Genomic DNA, 26410 nt, shown 5'->3' with positions numbered 1-26410 from the left:
GGGGCTGTATTATAGTAGTTATATTCTTGTACATAGGGGCAGTATTATAGTAGTTATATTCTTGTACATATGGACAGTATTATAATAGTTATATTCTTGTACATAGGGGCAGTATTATAGTAGTTATATTCTTGTACATAGGGGCAGTATTATAGTAGTTATATTCTTGTACATAGGGGCAGTATTATAGTAGTTATATTCTTGTACATAGGGGCAGTATTATAGTAGTTATATTCTTGTACATAGGGGCAGTATTGTAGTTATATTCTTGTACATAGGGGCTGTATTATAGTAGTTATATTCTTGTACATAGGGGCAGTATTATAGTAGTTATATTCTTGTACATACGGGGCAGTATTATAGTAGTTATATTCTTCTACACAGAGGCAGTATTATAGTAGTTATATTCCTGTACATAAGGGCAGTATTATAGTAGTTATATTCTTGTACATAGGAGCAGTATTATAGTAGTTATATTCTTGTACATAGGGGCAGTATTATAGTAGTTATATTCTTGTACATAGGGGCAGTATTATAGTAGTTATATTCCTGTACATAGGGGCAGTATTATAGCAGTAATATTCTTGTACATAGAGGGCAGTATTATAGTAGTTATATTCTTGTACATAGGGAGCAGTATTATAGTAGTTATATTCTTATATATAGGAGCAGTATTATAGTAGTTATATTCTTGTACATAGAAGCAGTATTATAGTAGTTATATTCTTGAACATAGGAGCAGTATTATAGTAGTTATATTCTTATATATAGGAGCAGTATTATAGTAGTTATATTCTTGTACATAGAAGCAGTATTATAGTAGTTATATTCTTGTACATAGGAGCAGTATTATAGTAGTTAGATTCTTGTACAAAGGGGCAGTATTATAGTAGTTAAATTCTTGTACAAAGGGGCAGTATTATAGTAGTTAAATTCTTGTACATAGGAGCAGTATTATAGTAGTTATATTCTTGTATATCGGGGCAGTATTATAGTAGTTATGTTCTTGTACATATGGACAGTATTATAATTGTTATATTCTTGTACATAGGGGCAGTATTATAGTAGTTATATTCTTGTACATAGGGGCAGTATTATAGTAGTTATATTCTTGTACATAGGGGCAGTATTATAGTAGTTATATTCTTGTACATGGGGCAGTATTGTAGTAGTTATATTCTTGTACATAGGGGCAGTATTATAGTAGTTATATTCTTGTACATAGGGGCAGTATTATAGTAGTTATATTCTTGTACATAGGGGCAGTATTATGGTAGTTATATTCTTGTACATAGGGGCAGTATTATAGTAGTTATATTCTTGTACATAGGGGCAGTATTATAGTAGTTATACTCTTGTACATATGGGCAGTATTATAGTAGTTATATTCTTGTACATAGGGGCAGTATTATAGTAGTTATATTCTTGTACATAGGAGCAGTATTATAGTAGTTATATTCTTGTACATATGGGCAGTATTATAGTAGTTATATTCTTGTACATAGGGGCAGTATTATAGTAGTTATATTCTTGTATATGGTAGTATTATAGTAGTTATATTCTTGTACACAGGGGGCAGTATTATAGTAGTTATATTCTTGTATAGAGGGGGCAGTATTATAGTAGTTATATTCTTGTACATAGTGGGCAGTATTATAGTAGTTATATTCTTGTCCATAGGGGCAGTATTATAGTAGTTATATTCTTGTACATAGGAGCAGTATTATAGTAGTTATATTCTTGTACATGGTGCAAAGGGTTGGTATGAAATTAGTTATATACAGTCATATGTTAAAGTTTGGGCACCCCTATTAATGTTAACCTTTTTTCTTTATAACAATTTTGTTTTTTGCAACAGCTATTTCAGTTTCATATATCTAATAACTGATGGACTCAGTTATATTTCTGTATTCAAATGAGGTTTATTGTACTAACAAGAAATGTGCAATCTGCATTTTAACAAAATTTGACCGGTGCAAAAGTATGGGCACCTAAACATAAAAGTGACATTAATATTTCGTAGATCCTCCTTTTGCAAAAATAACAGCCTCTAGTCGCTTCCTGTAGCTATTAATGAGTTCCTGGATCCTGGATGAAGGTATTTGTGACCATTCCTGTTTACAAAACAATTCCTGTTCAGTTAAGTTTGATGGTCGCCGAGCATGGACAGCCCGCTTCAAATCATCCCACAGATGTTCAATGATATTCAGGTCTGGGGACTGGGATGGCCATTCCAGAACATTGTAATTGTTCCTCTGCATGAATGCCTGAGTAGATTTGGAGCGGTGTTTTGGATCATTGTCTTGCTGAAATATCCATCCCCTGCGTAACTTCAACTTCGTCACTGATTCTTGCACATTATTGTCAAGAATCTGCTGATACTGAGTTGAATCCATGCGACCCTCAACTTTAACAAGATTCCCGGTGCTGGCATTGGCCACACAGCCCAAAGCATGATGGAACCTCCACCAAATTTTACTGTGGGTAGCAAGTGTTTTTCTTGGAATGCTGTGTTTTTTAGCCTCCATGCATAACGCGTTTTTATATGACCAAACAACTCAAACTTTGTTTCATCAGTCCACAGGACCTTCTTCCAAAATGTAACTGGCTTGTCCAAATGTGCTTTTGCAATCCTCAGGGGACTCTGTTTGTGGCGTGCTTGCAGAAACGGCTTCTTTCGCATCACTCTCCCATACAGCTTCTCCTTGTGCAAAGTGCGCTGTATTGTTGACCGCTGCACAGTGACACCATCTGCAGCAAGATGATGCTGCAGGTCTTTGGAGGTGGTCTGTGGATTGTCCTTGACTGTTCTCACCATTCTTCTTCTCTGCCTTTCTGATATTTTTCTTGGCCTGCCACTTCTGGGCTTAACAAGAACTGGACCTGTGTTCTTCCATTTCCTTACTATGTTCCTCACACTGGAAACTGACAGGTTAAATCTCTGAGACAACTTTCTGTATCCTTCCCCTGAAAAGCTATGTTGAATAATCTTTGTTTTCAGATCATTTGAGAGTTGTTTTGAGGAGCCCATGATGCCACTCTTCATAGGAGAATCAAATAGGAGAACTACTTGCAAGTGGCCACCTTAAATACCTTTTCTCATGATTTGATACACCTGGCTATGAAGTTCAAAGCTCAATGAGGTTACAAAACCAATTTAGTGCTTTAGAAAGTCAGTAAAAAGTAGTTAGGAGTGTTCAAATCAAGAAAATGATAAGGGTGCCCATACTTTTGCACCGGTCAAATTTTGTTTAAATGCAGATTGCACATTTTCTGTTAGCACAATAAACCTCATTTGAATCCAGAAATATAACTGAGTCCATCAGTTATTAGATATATGAAACTGAAATAGCTGTTGCAAAAACCAAAATTGTTATAAAGAAAAAAGGTTAACATTAATAGGGGTGCCCAAACTTTAACATAGGACTGTAGCAGCTTCAGTAAAGGTGATGACTGACAGGATATGGAAACCGCCATCATCATGGATGGAGGGGTTAATACCTGAGGTCTTCCACATTGGCCACCGTTTTGGACAATATTCCTTTTTCCCGCCTCAGTTTTTTAATCTCCAGTTTCAGGAGTCTGATGTCCTCCACCCTTTGCTTGTACTGACTCTCCCCTTTGTTCAGAATGGACTGCTGGATTTTGATCTTCTCGTACAGTAAGGCCAATTCATCATTTCTCCGGACCAGCTGGGTGCCCAACATGTCCCTCTCGCCAATCACCTGCAATAATGTAGTCAATATCAGAAAGGATGGCTGCAGCATGGCCGGCAAATGTGAGAGCACCGAGGACAGATGTGTCCTGTGTAACAAGTTCTTAAACTTAAGAAATTATGTAAACTGCTCAGTCAGGATCAGTAATGTAATGTATGTACACAGTGACTGCACCAGCAGAATAGTGAGTGCAGCTCTGGAGTATAATACAGGGTGTAACTCAGGATCAGTAATGTAATGTATGTACACAGTGACTGCACCAGCAGAATAGTGAGTGCAGCTCTGGGGTATAGTACAGGATGTAACTCAGGATCAGTAATGTAATGTATGTACACGCTGACTGCACCAGCAGAATAGTGAGTGCAGCTCTGGGGTATAGTACAGGATGTAACTCAGGATCAGTAATGTAATGTATGTACACGCTGACTGCACCAGCAGAATAGTGAGTGCAGCTCTGGAGTATAATACAGGATGTAACTCAGGATCAGTTATGTACTGTATATACACAGTGACTGCACCAGCGGAATAGTGAGTGCAGCTCTGGAGTATAATACAGGATGTAACTCAGGATCAGTTATGTACTGTATATACACAGTGACTGCACCAGCGGAATAGTGAGTGCAGCTCTGGAGTATAATACAGGAGGTAACTCAGGATCCGTAATGTAATATATGTACACAGTGACTGCACCAGCAGAATAGTGAGTGCAGCTCTGGAGTATAATACCAGGGCTGTGGAGTCGGTAAGCCACAGTTGCGACTCCGACTCCTGGATTTTATCAGGCTCCGGCTCCGACTCCTTCATAAATGGCCAATTCATAACAACAAATTTACTGTAGTAAAATATTAAACATCGTGCTTATTCAGTTTCTCACCATCATATAAGTAATCAGACCACTTAGAGCAAAAACTACATTTATTAGAATACAATTAGAATATAGCAAATAACTTTTATAAACTTTTCTAAACTGTAAGTAAATATGCAATGAACACTTTTATGCAGTTAATAAGAAGAAATCTATAAATTTGCCCTCAGAAAAAGTATTGCCTCTGTCAGATCCTCCTTCATGGATGCCCTCAAATCTGATCTAATTATTTTGAGAGCAGAGAACAACCTCTCTACACTAACTTGTGTTGGTGGCAAAGCAGTAACCACTCGGGCAACACCTCTGACAATGTCAGGTTACAGAGGAATCGCTTGTTGCACTGTTATTTTTGATGAACGGTCAAATTTCTCAATTTCTTTTAGTGCACATGAAAAATTCTGCTGAAATGTACTGGCTGTGTTCCTTGATGGGGATGACTCTTCTTCTATGTGGGAACGCTTTGCACGGTCCTTGTGATCCAAATATTATTCGAAATTAAATTCTTCATCAGTTGATGATGAGGGTGAAGATGTGGCAGGACGACCAAATTCTTCTTGTTCCTCCTGACTGTTCTGCAACCCTTTCATCCTTACTGCTATTTCAAACAGAGCTTCTTTTCCTTTACTTAGCTGTTGATCATCTAGAAGAATCCGATGCATTGGGTCTACATAAACAGCTGCCAAAAGAATGTTATTTTGTAATAGTAGCTCCTCTCTCCGTTTCATTGATGTAGCAATACCACTTGCAATTAACCCTCCTCTTTGGGACAGGCGAAACATCAGGTTCTTCCACTCCTTTAAGAAAATACCTGGAGTTAAGTCCTCTGCTTGTAATTTTTTAGTCACTGTAAATGGGTGCTCTAGCAATTTTTCCAGCTCAGTCACCTGATTCCACTGACTTTCATTTAGCGTCAGTTGAGGGTTAGCCATGTCTACAAGAAAGGTTTTCAGTTCAACCAAGCGCTGAATCATTAAGTAAGTACTGCCCCATCGTGTGGCTTGATCAATAATTGCCCCTTTTCCAGCACGTCTCTTCAAAATTGAGTCAACTTTAGGGGTTCTGGCAACAGTAGCCAATTTTCTCACCTTGCCAATCAGTGCAGCAGCATGTCCTTCTTGCAGACTGTCTCTTATAGCCAGCTGTAGCGTATGCGCAACACAGCGCATGTGATGAATGAAAGAACATATTGACACAGTTTCAACAAGATCATCTAAACTATCATGTTGCTGTTCATCTGAAGCAACTTCAGTTTGCTCCTCAGTTACAATACTGTGTTCCTCTATTTCAAACATTTCTGTGTCTGTGGACCCAGAATGTTCTTCTAGCTGCTGGTCACCATCATTACTCTCATTCATTAGCTTAATAGTACTTATATTTGAAGCATTGTCAGTTACGACAGAAAGAACTTGCTCTTTTTTAAGTTCATAGTCTTGCAGAACCTTTTCCACCAAGACCTGGAGAAACTCACTGGTGTGATGAGCTTTGGTGTCTTTTACTGCCAATGTCTTGGTAACTATTTCATTTTTGTCACAAACAAATCGGACATTGATGGCAAATAGTTCACTCTGTGACGTGTGCAGGCATCCATTTTAAGAAACAGAAAGCGTCCCTTGAGAGTTTTTTTAAGTTCTTCCTTTTGTTTAAAAGCTTCTTCGATTACTAATTTTCTAATACTCTCTCTCTCCAGAGAAACACCAAGCTTGCGGGCCATTTCCCCATTCAGACACATAAAAGCTGGTCGTGAAAATAATGAAATAGGCACACTATCCTTTACAACAAGCTCTATGATCTGTTTTTAAATGTATCTACTGTCATTGTCACAGTAACTTTGTCACTGACAAAATATCTTGCAACTGATGGCTGCAAAGTTCTCTGCTCCTTTGTTTGGCTAGAAGAGCTGGGCACTGGTTCATTGGTTTGGATGCAGTCTTTCTCATCCACTGCTTTCAGTACTTCTGGATGAAAGCGCTGTAAATGTCTCTTTAGATTAGAAGCTCTGGTAGGAGCATTTTTATCTTTGCCTGAATATGCACTCATCTTGGCTTCACAGCATTTGTTTTCGTCTGGATCATTTGTCATACACTGACAGACATAATGTTTTCTATCTTGAGTGATGGTGAAATGTTCAAATACAGCTGATTTAATGTGATGCTTCTTTGACATTCTCAGGTTTTTAATTCTGCATTCACAATCCAAATGACAATTGTTTTTCCTAAAAACAATTGTACAAAATTATTGCCAGGTCGTACAACTGATATAGTGGTCAGTAATAGTGTTATTATTCCTCATGTACTCACAGTTAACTGATGCAAAGTTTGTTGAAAGGATAATACTTCTTACAGTCTTCCTCTTCTGAGTAGCAGGCAGCTGTGAGATGCTTGGAAGACGCACACCTAGTATGATCTAGTCTAGAGGAGGAGCTTTACTACTAAGAATTTGCAACACATTTTCACTTTCAGTTTCATACATTGTAAGTAGGGGGGTTGGGGCAGCATGAGGTTAACCAAGTATAAGATTAGATAAGGGCAGTGGAGAACAGTGACACACAAGAAGTAAGAAATGTCTCTATCTGCAGCAGAACTGCTTATCACTGTTGTTCATAGTTTGATAGAACATATATATTTGAGTAACATTTATAAAATTCATATGAAAGTTCAATTATGTAATATTAATACATTTTTTTTAAAGCTGGAGTCGGAGTCGGGACATTTCTACCGACTCCGACTCCAACCAAAACTAACTCCGACTCCACGACTCCGACTCCACAGCCCTGTATAATACAGGATGTAAGTCAGGATCAGTAATGTAATGTATGTACACAGTGACTGCACCAGCAGAATAGTGAGTGCAGCTCTGGAGTATAATACAGGATGTAAGTCAGGATCAGTAATGTAATGTATGTACACAGTGACTGCACCAGCAGAATAGTGAGTGCAGCTCTGGATTATAATACAGGATGTAACTCAGGATCCGTAATGTATGTACACAGTGACTGCACCAGCAGAATAGTGAGTGCAGCTCTGGGGTATAATACAGGATGTAACTCAGGATCAGTAATGCAATGTATGTACACAGTGACTGCACCAGCAGAATAGTGAGTGCAGCTCTGGAGTATAATACAGGATGTAAGTCAGGATCAGTAATGTAATGTATGTACACAGTGACTGCACCAGCAGAATAGTGAGTGCAGCTCTGGGTTATAATACAGGAGGTAACTCAGGATCAGTAATGTAATGTATGTACACAGTGACTGCACCAGCAGAATAGTGAGTGCAGCTCTGGGGTATAATACAGGATGTAACTCAGGATCAGTAATGTAATGTATGTACACAGTGACTGCACCAGCAGAATAGTGAGTGCAGCTCTGGGGTATAACACAGGATGTAACTCAGGATCAGTAATGTAATGTATGTACACAGTGACTGCACCAGCAGGATAGTGAGTGCAGCTCTGGAGTATAATACAGGATGTAACTCAGGATCAGTAATGTAATGTATGTACACAGTGACTGCACCAGCAGAATAGTGAGTGCAGCTCTGGAGTATATTACAGGATGTAACTCAGGATCAGTAATGTAATGTATGTACACAGTGACTGCACCAGCAGAATAGTGAGTGCAGTTCTGGGGTATAATACAGGATGTAACTCATGATCAGTAATGTAATGTATGTACACAGTGACTGCACCAGCAGAATAGTGAGTGCAGCTCTGGGGTATAATACAGGAGGTAACTTAGGATCAGTAATGTAATGTATGTACACAGATCGTGGTGATTTCTTCCAATGAGTTTGAACAATTTGCATTATTGATTAACCCTGTGATGTGCTGCAATTTTTCTATATTCCCTGGTGTCTTCAGTCCAATCAATCATTTCTGATATTCACGTCTGTAAAGCCACCAAGTTCGGACTTGGTTTTAACCCCATGAAGCCCGGAGCATGAGATGGTATGTGGTTTACATTTATTCCATGCATATTATAAAAGATGTGAAAGAAAATGTGTGTGGCTTGTGCCATCAGTGCTCGGAGATTATAAATGATGCCCATAGTGTTTCCTTCCTCAATGTCTATTTATTGGGAAAGACGAGAGACTAGTGATGAGCAAACGCTCCAGGATAAGGTGTTATCTGAGCATGCTCGGGTGCTGACCAATTGTCTTCAGTGTGCTCGAAAAATATTTTGAGTCCCCGCGGCTGCATGTCCTGTTGATGTTCGAATGCCTGTTAGGAAATCCCTGCAGGTGTTGCTGCTGTCGAACAGTCGCGAGACATGCAGCCGCGGGAACGCTAACACATTTTTTGGCCACGCCGAAGACACTCGGTTAGCACCCGAGCATGCTCAGATAACACCTTATCCAAGCACATTCGCTCATCACTACGAGAAACATCGGCAGCTTTTCACTGACACGCCTTAGAAATTTGTGGGGTCTCTACAGCTGAGCCCAGAATCTGTCACGCCTGACCTCATGGACCCCCTTACTTTAATAGACCTGTACTCAGTGTGAAGGAGGCATTTAAAATCCCCATTCAGAACTACGGAAAAAATCCTTCTTACTACATGAAAATCCTCAGCAGAGGATTGTGTAGGAACTTCTGTGGACGACACTAATGGTCCTCATAAAGTGCGAGAATGTGTCCAGTGCTGACGGCCGTACCTGGTCCAGCTCCTTCCTCTGTCGGAGACGCTCGGCGTCCGCTTCGGAGATTATCTTCAATAGTTTGCGTTCTTCCGCCTCCTGGTTTTCGATGAACTGTTTGGCCTCGATGCTCTGCTGCTTCATCTTCTGCAGCTCGGCCTGAGATAGGAAAGACATATAATGGTCGGTTACACAGCGAGTAACGCCTGATCAATGTTACCCCCGACTACGGGTCGGCAACTTCCCCCATGAAAATGTTTGTTAACAATCTCCCCAAATTTTGGGGAATTTACTAATCTAGATCTCTCCACAACAGTTGCCGGCATCCACTGAAGGGGCTTCTTGTGCCAACCAATCTCTTGCTGTTAAAGCGATTCTTACCTTGGCAAGTGAAGACATATCAATAATCACTGGGGGCTAACCTCAGGGACCCCTACCAATTCCGAGACTGAAGGGTCTGCCAAGCTGTTCCTCTGCATTTATCTCAGCTGCTGATTAAAGTTCAGCTGCGTGGCAGAGAGCGCTGCTTTGCAGATAACCCCTGTGATCCGCACTGCGGCCCCTTCATTCTGAGGCTCGACAGGGAACATGGGATCGACCCTGTGATGGTGTGATATGTTATGTGGGTATCATTTTGAGTCTATTTATATTTTACGGATTTCCATAGTGTTCTCTTGTTGCCCTGTATCATTCCGTGTATTCCCCATATTGTCTAGAGTCTCAATTACCTTCCAAAAGGATGATAATTGAATTAGCTCACTTACTGTCTGCAGCCTGACTGTATCTATGCCTCTTGATGAACCCCCTGTAGTGCCTTAATCCCCAAGGCACCTTTGTCAGGTCTGGGAGGCCTGAAAACCGCTCAAACCTGTCTGACTACCCCTGGACATAAGGAGGGGGCTGGGGAGGACAGGAGCTAGACAAGTCAGACCTTGTGTGGTGATGATCGTGTGAAGACAGCACGTCAGAGAGGAGGGGAAGCATATGGACCCATTTTATCCTCTGTCTGCTGGATTATTGGACTCTCATCTCCTTGGACATTCATCCTGTTACTGAACTGCATATGTGTTCTGGACTATTGTATCCTCAGTGTGGTGGATTGTTTATGGATCTTTTAGTTTTGCCTATAGTAAAGGTCTTGGGATTGTTCACACTTCCCTCGCTCTGTTGATTGTGTGGTATCGGAGAAGGACCCCGTGACAGACCCCCTCAGCGATCAATAAGCAATGTCCTATCCATTACTTTCTATGGTGAGACCACCCCTTTATTTTTGCTTCATCCCAACAGACTGGTTGGTTTCGGGCAGTGTTAAGAGATGTGTGTTGGAGCAAAAAGATTTGCAGTACCCAATTTTAACCTCTGGTGGTCCTCTGTGGCAGTCAGACTTCACTGCAACACCCATCATCCTCTGTCGCTTCCTAGGTCTCACAACGTCATCACCTCGCCGGCCCTATGAAATGACTAATGCCAGATGAAGCGGTCATGGTACACATCGGTACCAGTGAAAAAGTTAGAGGGAGGTGGAAGGTCCTTAAAGATGATTACAGGGTACTATGAGAGAAGCTGAAGGCCAGGTCCTCCAATGTCAGAAATACTTCTGATGCCATGAGCGTCACTAGAAAGACAGTGGGAGCTCAGGGAGATAAATGAGTGGCTTAGAACTTGGTGCAGGAAGGAAGGGTTAGGGTTCATGGAGAACTGAGTGCAGGAAGGAAGGGTTAGGGTTCATGGAGAACTGGGTGCAGGAAGGAAGGGTTAGGGTTCATGGAGAACTGGGTGCAGGAAGGAAGGAATCTGCTGGATCTGGTTCTGCCACATAGGCCAGGGGGAGGTAATCTGCTGGATCTGGTCCTGTCACATAGGCTAGGGGAGGTAATCTGCTGGATTTGGTCCTGTCACATAGGCCAGGAGAGGTAATCTGCTGGATCTGGTTCTACCACATAGGCCAGGAGAGATAATCTGCTGGGTCTGGTCCTGTCACACAGACCAGGGGAGATAATCTACTGGATCTGGTCCTCTTACATAGGCCAGGGGAGGTAATCTGCTGGATCTGGTCCTGTCACCTAGGCCAGGGGAGGTAATCTGCTGGATCTGGTTCTGTCACATAGACCAGATACAATAGCAGATATACAGGTCAGGAAGCATTTGGGAAGCAGTGACTATTATATGGTAAGTTTCAATGTAATTATCAATCAAACATTCAAAAGGGGAAATACAAAAACCTGGAAATCAAGGAAAACTGATTTCAACAAATTAAAGGAAGAGCTTAATTGTGCAGACTGGGACCATCTCATGGTAACTTGGAATGCTGACCATAAGTGGGGCATGTTTAAGAATATGCTACTAGAATCTGTAGAAAACTTATACTGTCTGATAATAAAATATCCAGGAATACCAAGAAACTATTATGGACAAATTAGAAAAACACAAAGGGCATACAAAATCCTGAAGGCCGAGAATCCAGAGTCTACAGAGAAACAAATCGCAGACGACATTAAAATAAATAAAAAAATACATAAATACATAATGCCAATAAGAAATAAAAACATATGTTATCGGACCCTTAAAAGATGATAATAACAAGATAATTATAGAGGACAAAGAAAAGGCTGAGATATTAAACAGGCACTTTTCATCCATGTTCACCAATGAACTGACTCTTCCAGGGATCATTCAACAAGGTAAAAATTAAAGTTCACCCCCTGATATAACTAGTGTAACACATAAAAAAGTGCATCTGCGCCTGAGCAAATTAAACATTGACCAATCCCTCGACCCAGTGGGCATTCATCCACATATACGGAGGGAGCGGAGCTCAGTAATTGACACACTGCTGGATTTCATATTCTTAGACTCTCTTGTAACAGGGGTGGTGCCACAAGATTGGAGCATGGCTGATGTAGTACTAATATATAAGAAAGGTAAGACGGTGGATCCAGGCTACTACCATCCGGTAAGTCTGACATCAGTAGTGTACACTATGTATGAGGGCATCATAAGAGATGACCTGCAGAGATATATTGCAGAGAATAATGTAATAACTGACAACCAGCGCGGATTCATGAAGAATAAGTCGTGTCTAACTAACATGTTGGGTTTCTATGACGAGGAAAGTGCAAATCTGGATGTTGGTAATGCGGCTGATGTGATTACTCTGGACTTTATAAAGGCATTTCACACTGTACCACATAACAGCCTTATACTGAAGCTCCATATGCAGTGACTGGGGGAAACTATATACAGATGGGTAAGGAATTGGCTAAATTACAGGAAACAAAGAGTCATCATAAATGGTACATTCTCTATATGGGATGCAGTCAACAGTGCGGACCGCAGGGATCTGTGCTGGGGGCATTGGGGACCGCAGGGATCTGTCCTGGGGGCACTGAGGACCGCAGGGATCTGTGCTGGGGGCATTGGGGACCGCAGGCATCTGTGCTGGGGGCATTGGGGACCGCAGGCATCTGTGCTGGGGGCATTGGGGACCGCAGGCATCTGTGCTGGGGGCACTGGGGACCGCAGGCATCTGTGCTGGGGGCACTGGGGACCGCAGGCATCTGTGCTGGGGGCACTGGGGACCGCAGGCATCTGTGCTGGGGGCACTGGGGACCGCAGGCATCTGTGCTGGGGGCACTGGGGACCGCAGGCATCTGTGCTGGGGGCATTGGGGACCGCAGGCATCTGTGCTGGGGGCATTGGGGACCGCAGGCATCTGTGCTGGGGGCATTGGGGACCGCAGGCATCTGTGCTGGGGGCATTGGGGACCGCAGGCATATGTGCTGGGGGCATTGGGGACCGCAGGCATCTGTGCTGGGGGCATTGGGGACCACAGGCATCTGTGCTGGGGGCATTGGGGACCGCAGGCATCTGTGCTGGGGGCATTGGGGACCGCAGGCATCTGTGCTGGGGGCATTGGGGACCGCAGGCATCTGTGCTGGGGGCAATGGGGACCGCAGGCATCTGTGCTGGGGGCAATGGGGACCGCAGGCATCTGTGCTGGGGGCATTAGGGACCGCAGGCATCTGTGCTGGGGGCATTAGGGACCGCAGGCATCTGTGTTGGGGGCATTGGGGACCGCAGGGATCTGTGCTGGGGGCATTGGGGACCACAGGCATCTGTGCTGGGGGCATTGGGGACCGCAGGCATCTGTGCTGGGGGCATTGGGGACCGCAGGGATCTGTGTTGGGGGCATTGGGGACTGCAGGGATCTGTGGATCTGTGTTAGGGGCATTGGGGACTGCAGGGATCTGTGGATCTGTGCTGGGGGCATTGGGGACCGCATGGATCTGTGCTGGGGGCATTGGGGGCCGCATGGATCTGTGCTGGGGGCATTGGGGACCGCAGGGATCTGTGCTGGGGGCATTGGGGACCGCAGGGATCTGTGTTGGGGGCATTGGGGACCGCAGGGATCTGTGCTGGGGGCATTGGGGACCACAGGCATCTGTGCTGGGGGCATTGGGGACCACAGGGATCTGTGCTGGGGGCATTGGGGACTGCAGGGATCTGTGGATCTGTGTTGGGGGCATTGTGGACCGCAGGGATCTGTGTTGGGGGCATTGGGGACTGCAGGGATCTGTGGATCTGTGCTGGGGGCATTGAGGACCGCAGGGATCTGTGCTGGGGGCATTGGGGACCGCAGGGATCTATGCTGGGGGCATTGAGGACCGCAGGGATCTATGTTGGGGGCATTGGGGACCGCAGGGATCTGTATTAGGACCGATTATTTTTAACCTCTTTATTAATGATCTAGTGGATGGGATTGAGAGTAAAGTGTCAGTCTTATTCTTATTTTTTGCTGACGACACCAAACTATGTAGGACCTTAATGTTACAATATTACATCTGGATAAGACGTCTGATGGGCAAACACTCGGCAAATGAGATTAATGTAGATAAATGTAGAGTAATCACCGAAGGATGGAGTAATCCTATAGCTGCATATACATTAGATGGGAGAATACTCGGGATACAGAACAGGAGAAGGACGGGGGATTCTGCTTACAAGTAAGCTGAGCAGCAGCACTCAATGTCAGGCAGCAGCCGCAAAAGCCAACAAGATTTTAGGGTGTATAAAAAAAGGAGAGATAAAATGCTGCGATCCCAACGTACTATTACCCCATTATAAGTCGCTGGTGAGGCCACATCTAGAACATGCAATCCAGTTTTGGTCTCCACAAAGGCAGCAAAAAAATTATTACAAAGGATGGCGGCCTCTCCTATATTACACGGGGTGGAGGCCTCTCCTATATTACACAGGGTGGAGGCCTCTCCTATATTACACGGGGTGGAGGCCTCTCCTATATTACACGGGGTGGAGGCTTACACGAGCTGGAGGCCTCTCCTATATTACAAGGGGTGGAAACCTCTCCTATATTAGACAGGGTTGAAGGCCTCTCCTATATTACATGCGGTGGAGGCCTCTCCTATATTACACGGGATGGAGGCTTCTCTTATATTACACGGGGTGGAGGCCTCTCCTATATTACACGGGATGGAGGCCTCTCCTATATTACACGGGGTGGAGGCCTCTCCTATATTACACGGGGTGGAGGCCTCTCCTATATTACATGCGGTGGAGGCCTCTCCTATATTACACGGGATGGAGGCTTCTCTTATATTACACGGGGTGGAGGCCTCTCTTATATTACACGGGGTGGAGGCCTCTCTTATATTTCACGGGGTGGAGGCCTCTCCTATATTTCACGGGGTAGAGGCTTCTCCTATATTACACGGGGTGAAGGCCTCTCCTATATTACATGCGGTGGAGGCCTCTCCTATATTACACGGGATGGAGGCCTCTCTTATATTACACGGGGTGGAGGCCTCTCCTATATTACAGGGGATGGAGGCCTCTCCTATATTACACGGGGTGGAGGCCTCTCCTATATTACACGGGATGGAGGCCTCTCCTATATTACACGGGATGGAGGCCTCTGCTATATTACACGGGGTGGAGGCCTCTCTTATATTACACGGGGTGGAGGCCTCTCTTATATTTCACGGGGTGGAGGCCTCTCCTATATTTCACGGGGTAGAGGCTTCTCCTATATTACACGGGGTGAAGGCCTCTCCTATATTACATGCGGTGGAGGCCTCTCCTATATTACACGGGATGGAGGCCTCTCTTATATTACACGGGGTGGAGGCCTCTCCTATATTACAGGGGATGGAGGCCTCTCCTATATTACACGGGGTGGAGGCCTCTCCTATATTACACGGGATGGAGGCCTCTCCTATATTACACGGGATGGAGGCCTCTCCTATATTACACGGGGTGGAGGCCTCTCCTATATTACACAGGGTGGAGGCCTCTCCTATATTACACGGGGTGGAGGCCTCTCCTATATTACACGGGGTGGAGGCCTCTCCTATATTACACGGGGTGGAGGCCTCTCCTATATTACACGGGGTGGAGGCCTCTCCTATATTACACGGGGTGGAGGCCTCTCCTATATTACACGGGGTGGAGGCCTCTCCTATATTACACGGGATGGAGGCCTCTGCTATATTACACGAGATGGAGGCCTCTGCTATATTACACGGGGTGGTGGCCTCTCCTATATTACACGGGGTGGAGGCCTCTCCTATATTACACGGGATGGAGGCCTCTCCTATATTACACGGGGTGGAGGCCTCTCCTATATTACACGGGGTGGAGGCCTCTCCTATATTACACGGGGTGGAGGCCTCTCCTATATTACACGGGGTGGAGGCCTCTCCTATATTACACGGGGTGGAGGCCTCTCCTATATTACACGGGGTGGAGGCCTCTCCTATATTACACAGGGTGGAGGCCTCTCCTATATTACACGGGGTGGAGGCCTCTCCTATATTACACGGGGTGGAGGCCTCTCCTATATTACACGGGGTGGAGGCCTCTCCTATATTACACGGGGTGGAGGCCTCTCCTATATTACACGGGGTGGAGGCCTCTCCTATATTACACGGGGTGGAGGCCTCTCCTATATTACATGGGGTGGAGGCCTCTCCTATATTACATGGGGTGGAGGCCTTTCCTATATTACACGGGGTGCAGGCCTCTCCTATATTACACGGGGTGCAGGCCTCTCCTATATTACACGGGGTGGAGGCCTCTCCTATATTACACGGGGTGGAGGCCTCTCTTATATTACACGGGATGGAGGCCTCTGCTATATTACACGGGGTGGAGGCCTCTCCTATATTACATGGGGTGGAGGCCTCTCCTATATTACACAGGGTGGAGGCCTCTCCTATATTACATGGGGTGGAGGCCTCTCCTATATTACACGGGGTGGAGGCCTCTCCTATATTACACGGGGTGGAGGCCTCTCCTATATTACATGGGGTGGAGGCCTCTCCTATATTACATGGGGTGGAGGCCTCTCCTATATTACATGGGGTGGAGGCCTCTCCTATATTACATGGGGTGGAGGCCTCTCCTATATTACATGGGGTGGAGGCCTCTCTTATATTACACGGGATGGAGGCCTCTGCTATATTACACGGGGTGGTGGCCTCTCCTATATTACACGGGGTGGAGGCCTCTCCTATATTACACGGGATGGAGGCCTCTCCTATATTACACGGGATGGAGGCCTCTCTTATATTACACGGGGTGGAGGCCTCTCCTATATTACACATAACATTGTGGGTTAGAGATAATTTAGTAATAAAATTTACAATTGATGGAGACAGGTTGCGTTTGATGGTACGGGAGCTTTTTTTTAACCTATGACACTTTGTGGACGTCGGCCACAGAAGGACCAGACAAGAGGTCAGAACTGGGCACCATAAGTCTTTCTGACCATCTCTAGAGAGTATATATTATTTTTGTCCATGTCGTCAGACTCGAGTGGACAAACCCTTTGGTTAAAAAAAAAAAAAAAAAAACATTATTTGTATTTAATATTAATAACTGATAAGTTTTTGATGAGGATGGAGGCAGAAGACGAGTCAGCAATTTTCTCTGCACTTCCTACTGTCCCTGGTATTTATAGTGGCCCCGTGTGACTTCCCTTCTGCACATTTACATTTGGTATCTGTTGGGTTTTCTACTGTAAGGACGTCCCAAGGTATCTTATGCGGCCTTTCCCACTAGTGACACGCAGCCTTTCCCACTAGTGACACGCAGCCTTTCCCACTAGTGACACACGGCCTTTCCCTTGGTGACACGCAGCCTTTCCCACTAGTGACACGCATCCTTTCCCTTGGTGACACGCAGCCTTTCCCTTGGTGACACGCAGCCTTTCCCACTAGTGACACGCAGCCTTTCCCACTAGTGACATGCAGCCTTTCCCTTGGTGACACACGGCCTTTCCCTTGGTGACACGCAGCCTTTCCCACTAGTGACACGCAGCCTTTCCCTTGGTGACACGCAGCCTTTCCCACTGGTGACACGCAGCTTTTCCCACTGGTGACACGCAGCCTTTCCCACTAGTGACACAGCCTTTCCCACTGGTGACACGCAGCCTTTCCCTTGGTGACACACAGTCTTTCCCACTAGTGACACGCAGCCTTTCCCTTGGTGACACACAGCCTTTCCCACTAGTGACACGCAGCCTTTCCCACTAGTGAAACATAGTTTTTCACACTAGTGACACGCAGCCTTTCCCTTGGTGACACGCAGCCTTTCCCACTGGTGACACGTAGCCTTTACCCACTAGTGACACGCAGCCTTTACCCACTAGTGACACGCTGCCTTTCTCACCAGTGATTCCGGCTCAGACATGTCTTCCATCAGTGCTTAGGACACTTTTTGCAGCTTCATTGACAATTGGGAGTGGCTACGTTGAAAGGGGGTCGTTCTTAAGTATTTCTACATGCACCAAAATTTTGTCCAAATTTCGGTGCAACATATTGGGGTAACCGAGCCGACCAACAGGTGCTGTAAAGTAAGACAAAAAGGCAATCGTGCCAATCGCATTAACCCTTTATCACCTCAGAAAATTCAGTAGACCCAGGGTTCACAGTGCGGCTATAGTGTAATAGAAAACCATGCCAATTCAGAAAGCGCAGAAAAGACACATCACTTCATACACCGGCAAAGAGGCCGCTCAGGAGATCGGGAGCCATATTGGTTAATGACCAATAATTACATGGAAAGTCTCCCCCCCCCCGGGGACGGCGCCGTGGCTTCTATTCACTGCAGCAATACTCCCATCTACAGTAATGAGAGCACATAGCAATGTACGAGACGCTTCCGTCATCTACAAAGCACAAGGGTGATGAAGACTCTGCAACGGGTGGTCACCGTCTCCGGCACGGGGCAGGAATGATCAGGGTGAGGGACAGGACCGCACGGGGCAGTGACTGATGTGCTGTGAGATTTGGAAACATTCCCTCATAAATAACTGAGGTGCAGAAGTGTCGGTGTCAGGCTGAGGCGGCTGATCCCTGGGCTGGCAGCGGAGGAGACAAGCTGAGCACCGGGGAGCGGCCGCTGTGGATCCTCAGCGATTGTGACAGGCCTGACAAATGAAGGGGAGATCGGCTTAAACACATCAATCGTCCCCTGACTCAGCTGATCGATCGCTAATCTCTCACTAATGCAATAAGTCTCTGACAAGGGTCGGCAGAGGGTAAGGTGATGGTAAGAGGGTAGTAATTACAACTAGGACCTGGTGTATAAGGGGGCTTAGGCTAAGTGCACACGTACCGGAACTCTCGCGGAAATTACCGTGAGAATTCCGGAATTCCAGTCCGCGGGAAAATCGCATTTTAAATTCCCGAGATTTTCCCGCGGAAAAACTAGCATTTTGCAAGCGTATTTAGCTTGCAGAATGCTAGCGTTTTCCAAGCGATCTGTAGCATCGCTTGGAAAACTGATTGACAGGTTGGTCACACTCGTCAAACATAGTGTTTGACGAGTGTGACCAACTTTTTACTACTGAGGCCGCCTATGCAGCATCAGTTGTAAAAGATAGAATGTAAAAAAAAATAAAAAATGGTGTTATTCTCACCTTCTGACGTCCCGCGCATCCGTTCCCAGTAATCCTTTGCGAAAATTCCAGTGATGACGTCCGTTCTCGCGGGATCGCGATGTCTCACGGTAATTCGCGATGACGTCGCGCGAATGACTGCGAGACTTCGCGATCCCGCGAGAACGGACGTCATCGCGGGCATTTTCGCAAAGGATTACTGGGAACGAGAGCGTGAAGAGAAGCGGGAAGACTGCGCGGGACGTCGGAGGGTGAGAATAACAATATTTTTTATTTTTAAATTCTATTTTTTACAGGGATATGGTACCCAAAGCCCGGAGGACAGTCTAATCTCCTCCGGACCGTGGGTACCATCCGCAAATGTTCTGCTTACTTTCCGCATGATGTGCACAGCCACATGCGGGAAGTAAGCGGAACAATGCATTCCTATGGGTGCGGGATCGCCGCGATTCCGCAAATTAATGAGCATGCTGCGGTTTTTACCGCGAAGCGATTCCGCCGCGGTAAAAACCGCAGCATTAGCACAGCATTGTGGAATCCCATAGGAATGCATGGGATGCTTATTTTTCGTGTTTTCGCGGCAAAATCGCGTGGTTAAAACCGCCGCTGAAACGCGAAAAAAACGCCACGTGTGAACTCAGCCTTAGAGACCCCGGTATTAGAAATGCATGTGACAGGTGGGGGTCCTGGTACAGATGTAGCACTGGATCCAAAGCTTCAGATCATGCATCTAGCCAAGATTCTAGGATACCTAACTGGTAGAGGTTCTACTTCTTTCATGTTTAATGGGGTATGACGGAATCAGCTAAGGGGGCCACTGAGAATGAGGCGGACACAGAGAGTGGAAGGAAGATGCCATTAAAAGGGGTTGTCCTCCTGTAGGGTTTAAGGAGCGCACAGGGATTCTTTCCCATCCTGAGCAGACACAAGATGAAGCCCCATATCGAATGCTAGAAGTGACCTACAGTCTACAGAGCGCGCGGACGAACCTTCAGCGCCTCTTTCTCCTTCTCCAGACGTTGGTGATCCAGATGGACCTTGACCAGAGCCGATTCCTTGGAGGTGATCTCTTCCTTCAGCTGGTCCACCTGATGGTTCATGATCTTCAGCTTTCTCTTCATCTCGGTTATTTCATCCTGTGAAGAAAGTTAATCATCAGCCTTCATGCGTCTTACAGGACCCATAACTAAAGTAGTAAAGTAACGTCTGGGTAAAAAAACGGATGACTTTTTTTTATTAAAAGGTGGCAGAAAAGAAAATAAATCCTAAGAGCTGAATGCCATTTTTTTGCTCTTTCATCAGATTTGGGGACGGGCTGAACATATCGGAATTATTGGGCCAAATATATGAATGACTACTGCCAAACATACTGCGCAGCCATGAGATGGCACTATGGCTAGTTGTCATGGGACAGTAGGGAAAAAGCAGGAGACGTGGAACCTGGGCCCCTGAACTGCCCCTCAAGCTAAGGAGATGCCCTGACTTTCATTAAATTGGAGGTACACTTGATGGTAGTGAGGCCCAAGTCCCCGACCTGTCCCTGTCTCTTGTATAGCCCTGAGCTAAACTCCCAACCCCCTCCCCAGGAGGTGAGACAGGGAATAAAGTGAACTGCACCAATAACACGAAAAGAAAGATAAAACAGACACCACGGGTGAGGCAACTAAAAACCAAAACTTAGCTTTATCTGCTGCCAATGCTCCAAGCAGCAGAATAAGGCACCCGATCAGCATCCAGCAGCAACACCACTGCTCCAGATAAGCTGAACCCCCTCTGCACCAGGTAGGTCCAGTCTTCACCAAGGTTAGTTAGCAAATGACTAGTATTACCAACAGTGATCTGCAGCACCAGGAGGCCTTATAAAGGGAAGTGGGAGTAGTCACCACCTGATGACTAACTAAACATATAGTAACACCAGCGGCCACCGGGGGGGGGGGATGAAACCCAGCAGACGACCAACTACAGTTGTAGTAACACCAGCGGCCATCGGGGGCAAAAACTGACATTAACCTCCGATGGCCTGAAAGGTAAAAAGTTTATAAAAGAGAATCCAGAATCTGACAGATTCAAAAATGGATCGTGACACTAGCTTGCCGTGAGTAATATTGTGCAGCGCCCGCCCAGTTTATGAACACGGTGCAATTTGTGCAAAATAAAAGGAGTCTGTTTTTGGAAGGTGGATAATAGACAGGTAGATACAGGAACCATGCAAGGTTAGTTTAAAGGGATATTCCTATCTGATGAAGAGATATTTGCTGGGTTGTGACATCACATGATCGGTGGGTGGGGGGGGGGTACTGATCTCTGGAACCTCTGGCAATCGTAAGAATGGAGGGGCTGCAATGCGGGCTTTTTGCTATGGTTGGCTGTCAGTGTTGCTGTGCAGGGAACTGCCGCACGGCCTCCTTCACTTCACCAAGGCAGCACCACTGTCTCCTGTACAGTGGAAAGGGGAGAAACAATAAGGGGAATGCAGCTATTAATCAGTGCTGCCTCTATCTCAGGATCAGTAGGGGTCCAAAAGGACGGACCCCACCAATCCTAAAGCATGACATATCCCAGCGATTGCTGTATAAGGTAGGACTTCCCCTTTAAGGCATCCCACCATCGTGCACCTGAGCTTCTATGAGGTTCTTGCTGTACAGGTTGCGGTCGGACCTCACAGCTTCGTATAAGTTCTGCTGCTGTTTCAGTTTTGTTTCAGCTTCGGCGATCTTTTTCTTATAATCAAAGATCTGCATCTCCCGTACTTTGATATCCTCCATGTGCTGAAGAACCTGCAAGATGAGGGCACAAGAAAGAAGGGTGATGTTTCTATGTGTTCACCCCGAGTCTCCGGGCACAAGGTGGAGAAGTTGTAGGGCGTCCACCTTCTGGGTCAGCTCGCTGGCCTCATTGATGTACCGGTCCCGCTCCTTCTCCAGCTGGTAGATGATCTTCCGCTGTTTCTGCGCCTCCTCCTTGTAGTTGAGGATTTCCTCTTCCAGGTTCTTCTTTGATTGCTCGTGGAGCTTCACCAGGTTCAGCTGTTTCTGGGTGGCATTGCCCGCTTTCAGGAGGTTCTAGAAGAAAAGGAGATGTGTGTGAGGACACATGGAGCATTTTATCCCCCCATAGACCTCTTCTCCATCTGCAGATGGACATCTTCCACCATATTTCTACAGTTCAAAGGAGTCTTCCCTTCCTATTTCCATTTACTGACCTCTCCGCATACCCTGCTGCTCTCTAGTCTCGGCGTGGACTGGATGTGATGACAGTCTAATGACCACTGCGGCCACTGATTGGCTGCAGCCGGGTCACTGTATGGACATGAGGTCATCACTTCCAGTTCATACAGAGATGATGGAGAAGCCACAATGGATCTGCAGAGAGGTAAGTAACACATCTTTTACTTTTTTTTAATGATCTCTTCCTTCTAAACAATTTTTGAGAAGAGGCAAAAGGGTCCTTTAAATATAAAATCTTGCAGTTACATTATATTTTATACCCAATCACAGCCAGAGCTGCACTCACAATTCTGCTAGATGCCTGTCTGCTCCTGGCTGTAGCCGCAGTACGGTCACTCAACTGTCCCCTACAGCCGATGACAGAGCAGAGAAGGATCAGACACGCTGAATATTAACATGTCCCATCCCTTATTCAAATGGGAGGTATCTGGCAACACATGTATGTCTGTCTGTGCCAGAGAGTCGGGAGGCAGAGCTGTCAGCCCAACGCTCACTAACTAAGGTGCGCGATCGCCCCTTATCCTCTCCTTTAATCTGTCTACCCACGAGCGGTCTCGAGTGTTTCCACAGTAACAGAGCGCTCACCTTGTTCAGAACGTCCCTCTCTCTGATGAGCTCATCTACTGCTTTCTTTTCCAGCTCCGCTTGTTTCTTAGCAGATTCCAGCTCTGGGGGAATAAAGATGTACAATCAGTGTCAGGCAGGAAACGGTGCGCTGTCAGAATGAGATTACACTTTGATAAGAGCGCAGAGACTCCCTCTGTCAGCAGCGCTGTGCACATCACGGGGTCAGGTACCGAAGTCAGGACAGGCGCAGAGACTCCCATCGTCAGCAGCGCTGTGCACATCACTGAGTCAGGTACCGGAGTCAGGACGGTCACAGAGTCTCCCATCGTCAGCAGCGCTGTGCACATCACTGCGTCAGGTACAGGAGTCAGGACGGTCACAGAGACTCCCATCGTCAGCAGCGCTGTGCACATCACTGCGTCAGGTACAGGAGTCAGGACGGTCACAGAGATTCCCATCGTCAGCAGCGCTGTGCACATCATTGAGTCAGATACAGGAATCAGGACAGGCGCAGAGACTCCCTCCGTCAGCAGCGCTGTGCACATCACTGCGTCAGGTACAGGAGTCAGGACGGTCACAGAGACTCCCATCGTCAGCAGCGCTGTGCACATCACTGCGTCAGGTACAGGAGTCAGGACGGTCACAGAGACTCCCATCGTCAGCAGCGCTGTGCACATGATTGAGTCAGATACAGGAGTCAGGACAGGCGCAGAGACTCCCTCCGTCAGCAGCGCTGTGCACATCACTGCGTCAGGTACCGGAGTCAGGACGGTCACAGAGACTCCCATCGTCAGCAGCGCTGTGCACATCATTGAGTCAGATACAGGAGTCAGGACAGGCGCAGAGACTCCCATCGTCAGCAGCGCTGGGCACATCACTGCGTCAGGTACCGGAGTCAGGACGGTCACAGAGTCTCCCATCGTCAGCAGCGCTGTGCACATCACTGCGTCAGGTACAGGAGTCAGGACGGTCACAGAGACTCCCATCATCAGCAGCGCTGTGCACATCATTGAGTCAGATACAGGAGTCAGGACAGGCGCAGAGACTCCCTCCGTCAGCAGCGCTGTGCATATCACTGCGTCAGGTACCGGAGTCAGGACGGTCACAGAGACTCCCATCGTCAGCAGCGCTGTGCACATCATTGAGTCAGATACAGGAGTCAGGACAGGCGCAGAGACTCCCTCCGTCAGCAGCGCTGTGCACATCACTGTGTCAAGTATCGGAGTCAGGATGGTCACAGAGACTCCCATCGTCAGCAGCGCTCTGCACATCACTGCGTCAGGTACCGGAGTCAGGACGGTTACAGAGACTCCCATCGTCAGCAGCGCTGTGCACATCACTGCGTCAGGTACCGGAGTCAGGACAGGCGCAGAGACTCCCATTGTCAGCAGCGCTGTGCACATCACTGGGTCAGGTACCGGAGTCAGGACGGTCACAGAGACTCCCTCCGTCAGCAGTGCTGTGCACATCACTGCGTCAGGTACCGGAGTCAGGACGGTCAGAGACTCCCATCGTCAGCAGCGCTGTGCACATCATTGAGTCAGATACAGGAGTCAGGACAGGCGCAGAGACTCCCTCCGTCAGCAGCGCTGTGCACATCACTGTGTCAAGTATCGGAGTCAGGATGGTCACAGAGACTCCCATCGTCAGCAGCGCTCTGCACATCACTGCGTCAGGTACCGGAGTCAGGACGGTCACAGAGACTCCCATCGTCAGCAGCGCTGTGCACATCACTGCGTCAGGTACCGGAGTCAGGACAGGCGCAGAGACTCCCATTGTCAGCAGCGCTGTGCACATCACTGCGTCAGGTACCGGAGTCAGGACGGTCACAGAGACTCCCATCGTCAGCAGCGCTGTGCACATCAATGCGTCAGGTACCGGAGTCAGGACGGTCACAGAGACTACCATCGTCAGCAGTGCTGGGCACATCACATCATTGGGTCAGATACAGGAGTCAGGACGGTCACAGAGACTCCCTTCGTCAGCAGTGCTGTATACATCCCATCACTGGGTCAGGTACCGGAGTCAGGACAAGCACAGAGACTCCCTCCGTCAGAAGTGCTGTGCACATCACCAGGTCAGGCACCGGAACTAGGACGGGCGCAGAGACTCCCTCCTTAAGCAGAGCTGTGCACATCACTGGGTAAGGTACTGGAGTTAGGATGGGCGCAGAGACTCCCTCCGTCAGCAGCGCTGTGCACATCACTGGGTAAGGTACTGGAGTTAGCTGGTCTAACATTTTAATTGTGTGGAAGTCAAAAAAGTGTGAGTAATACAGGTAGATGTTTCGGTCTCACATGACCTTCATCAGTATAATGTAAAAGAATCAAAAGCTGACGGCTGTCAACAATAGAAAACAAATGTAGAAAACAATCAGATTAATAAAGCTAAAAGATATCGTATAATGCGATAATGTGATAATGTCACAAGAGAGTTTGTGGAGAGCGCATAGAGGACATGCCCCAGTTCAGATACGAAGCAATGTATAATGCCCCCATGTTCTCTATGCGCTGTCCACCTACTCTCCTGCGACATGATCACACTACTCACCTGTATCTCTATTGTTCTCTTATAGAAATACTTTCCTAGTGAACACTGGGTCGTCCTTCACCTCCTTTTTCCCCATCTGTGCAGTTTTATCGGTTAGTTCCATTTATTCATTGCTATTACCGGTCACTGATCTCTACAGAGTTATTCTGATACTATATATTATATATAATGTGACCGGAGATGATTACGGACCCTCTAGAACATTGATAACCTATTGTATTATACGATATCTTTTAGCTTTATTAATCTGATTTCTTTCTACATTTGTTTTCTATTGTTGACACCTTTTGATTCTTTTAGCGTAAACTGATGAAGGTCATGTGAGACCGAAACGTCTACGTGTATTACTCTCACTTTTTTGACTGCCACACAAGTAAATTGTTCTACCGTTCAGCCCTTATTTCTATTATATAGTGCTGGTATTGGACCCTGCTTGAGCTCCTGTCTCAGGGAGTGCTGTGATTTTTCTGTTTTTGAGGTACCGGAGCCAGGATGGTCGCAGACGAGGTGGTTTTCGGTCAGTGTGCAGCAGACAGGACGAGATCGGCACACTGACCCCGTGAAAACCATGGCAGCATGTCCCGTGCTTATCCGTAAAGCATGTAAAGATGGCCGCTCCTACACCCGGCGAGCACGCCGAGCTGCGCGCCAACTCAGTTGTGCCCAAAATTTAGGTTCCTATGACCAAAATTTGCAAACTTGAAAGATCAAAAAAATTCAACATTTGTCCAAATCTGCTCTAAAAAAGATTCTCCCATGTCCTGTGAATTAACCGTATAATTAGCAGCTCTGATACTTCCCAATATGCTGCAGATTTCCGTCCCTCGCCCGCTGCCCGCTTGCTGGCAGTGAATGGAAACCTTCTTGAGGATGAGAACTAGCTCTGATCATTTTGGGGGGGGGGGGGGGTTGTTAAAAGGAGAGATCTGATA

The 26410-nt window shown here is 46.4% G+C and overlaps 1 protein-coding gene across 2 annotated transcripts in view; it reads right to left on the bottom strand.

The window, feature by feature from the left end:
- The window catches only part of CFAP58 (cilia and flagella associated protein 58), a 96761-nt gene that overhangs the window by 24952 nt on the left and 45399 nt on the right, over positions 1-26410 (bottom strand). For both annotated transcript variants that reach the window (XM_073553064.1, XM_073553063.1), the window contains exons 8-13: positions 22947-23029; positions 22005-22196; positions 21750-21911; positions 20124-20270; positions 9234-9374; positions 3502-3725 (exon numbers count right to left, since the gene is read on the bottom strand). In XM_073553064.1, coding sequence (XP_073409165.1) covers positions 3502-3725; positions 9234-9374; positions 20124-20270; positions 21750-21911; positions 22005-22196; positions 22947-23029 — 949 coding nt within the window. The remainder of the gene's footprint in view (positions 1-3501; positions 3726-9233; positions 9375-20123; positions 20271-21749; positions 21912-22004; positions 22197-22946; positions 23030-26410) is intronic.

The sequence above is a fragment of the Dendrobates tinctorius genome, unplaced genomic scaffold (genome assembly GCF_039654945.1).
Source record: "Dendrobates tinctorius isolate UK_male_01 unplaced genomic scaffold, ASM3965494v1 ptg000196l, whole genome shotgun sequence".
NCBI lineage: Eukaryota > Metazoa > Chordata > Amphibia > Anura > Dendrobatidae > Dendrobates > Dendrobates tinctorius.
This window is presented reverse-complemented; position numbering and strand designations above follow the sequence as displayed.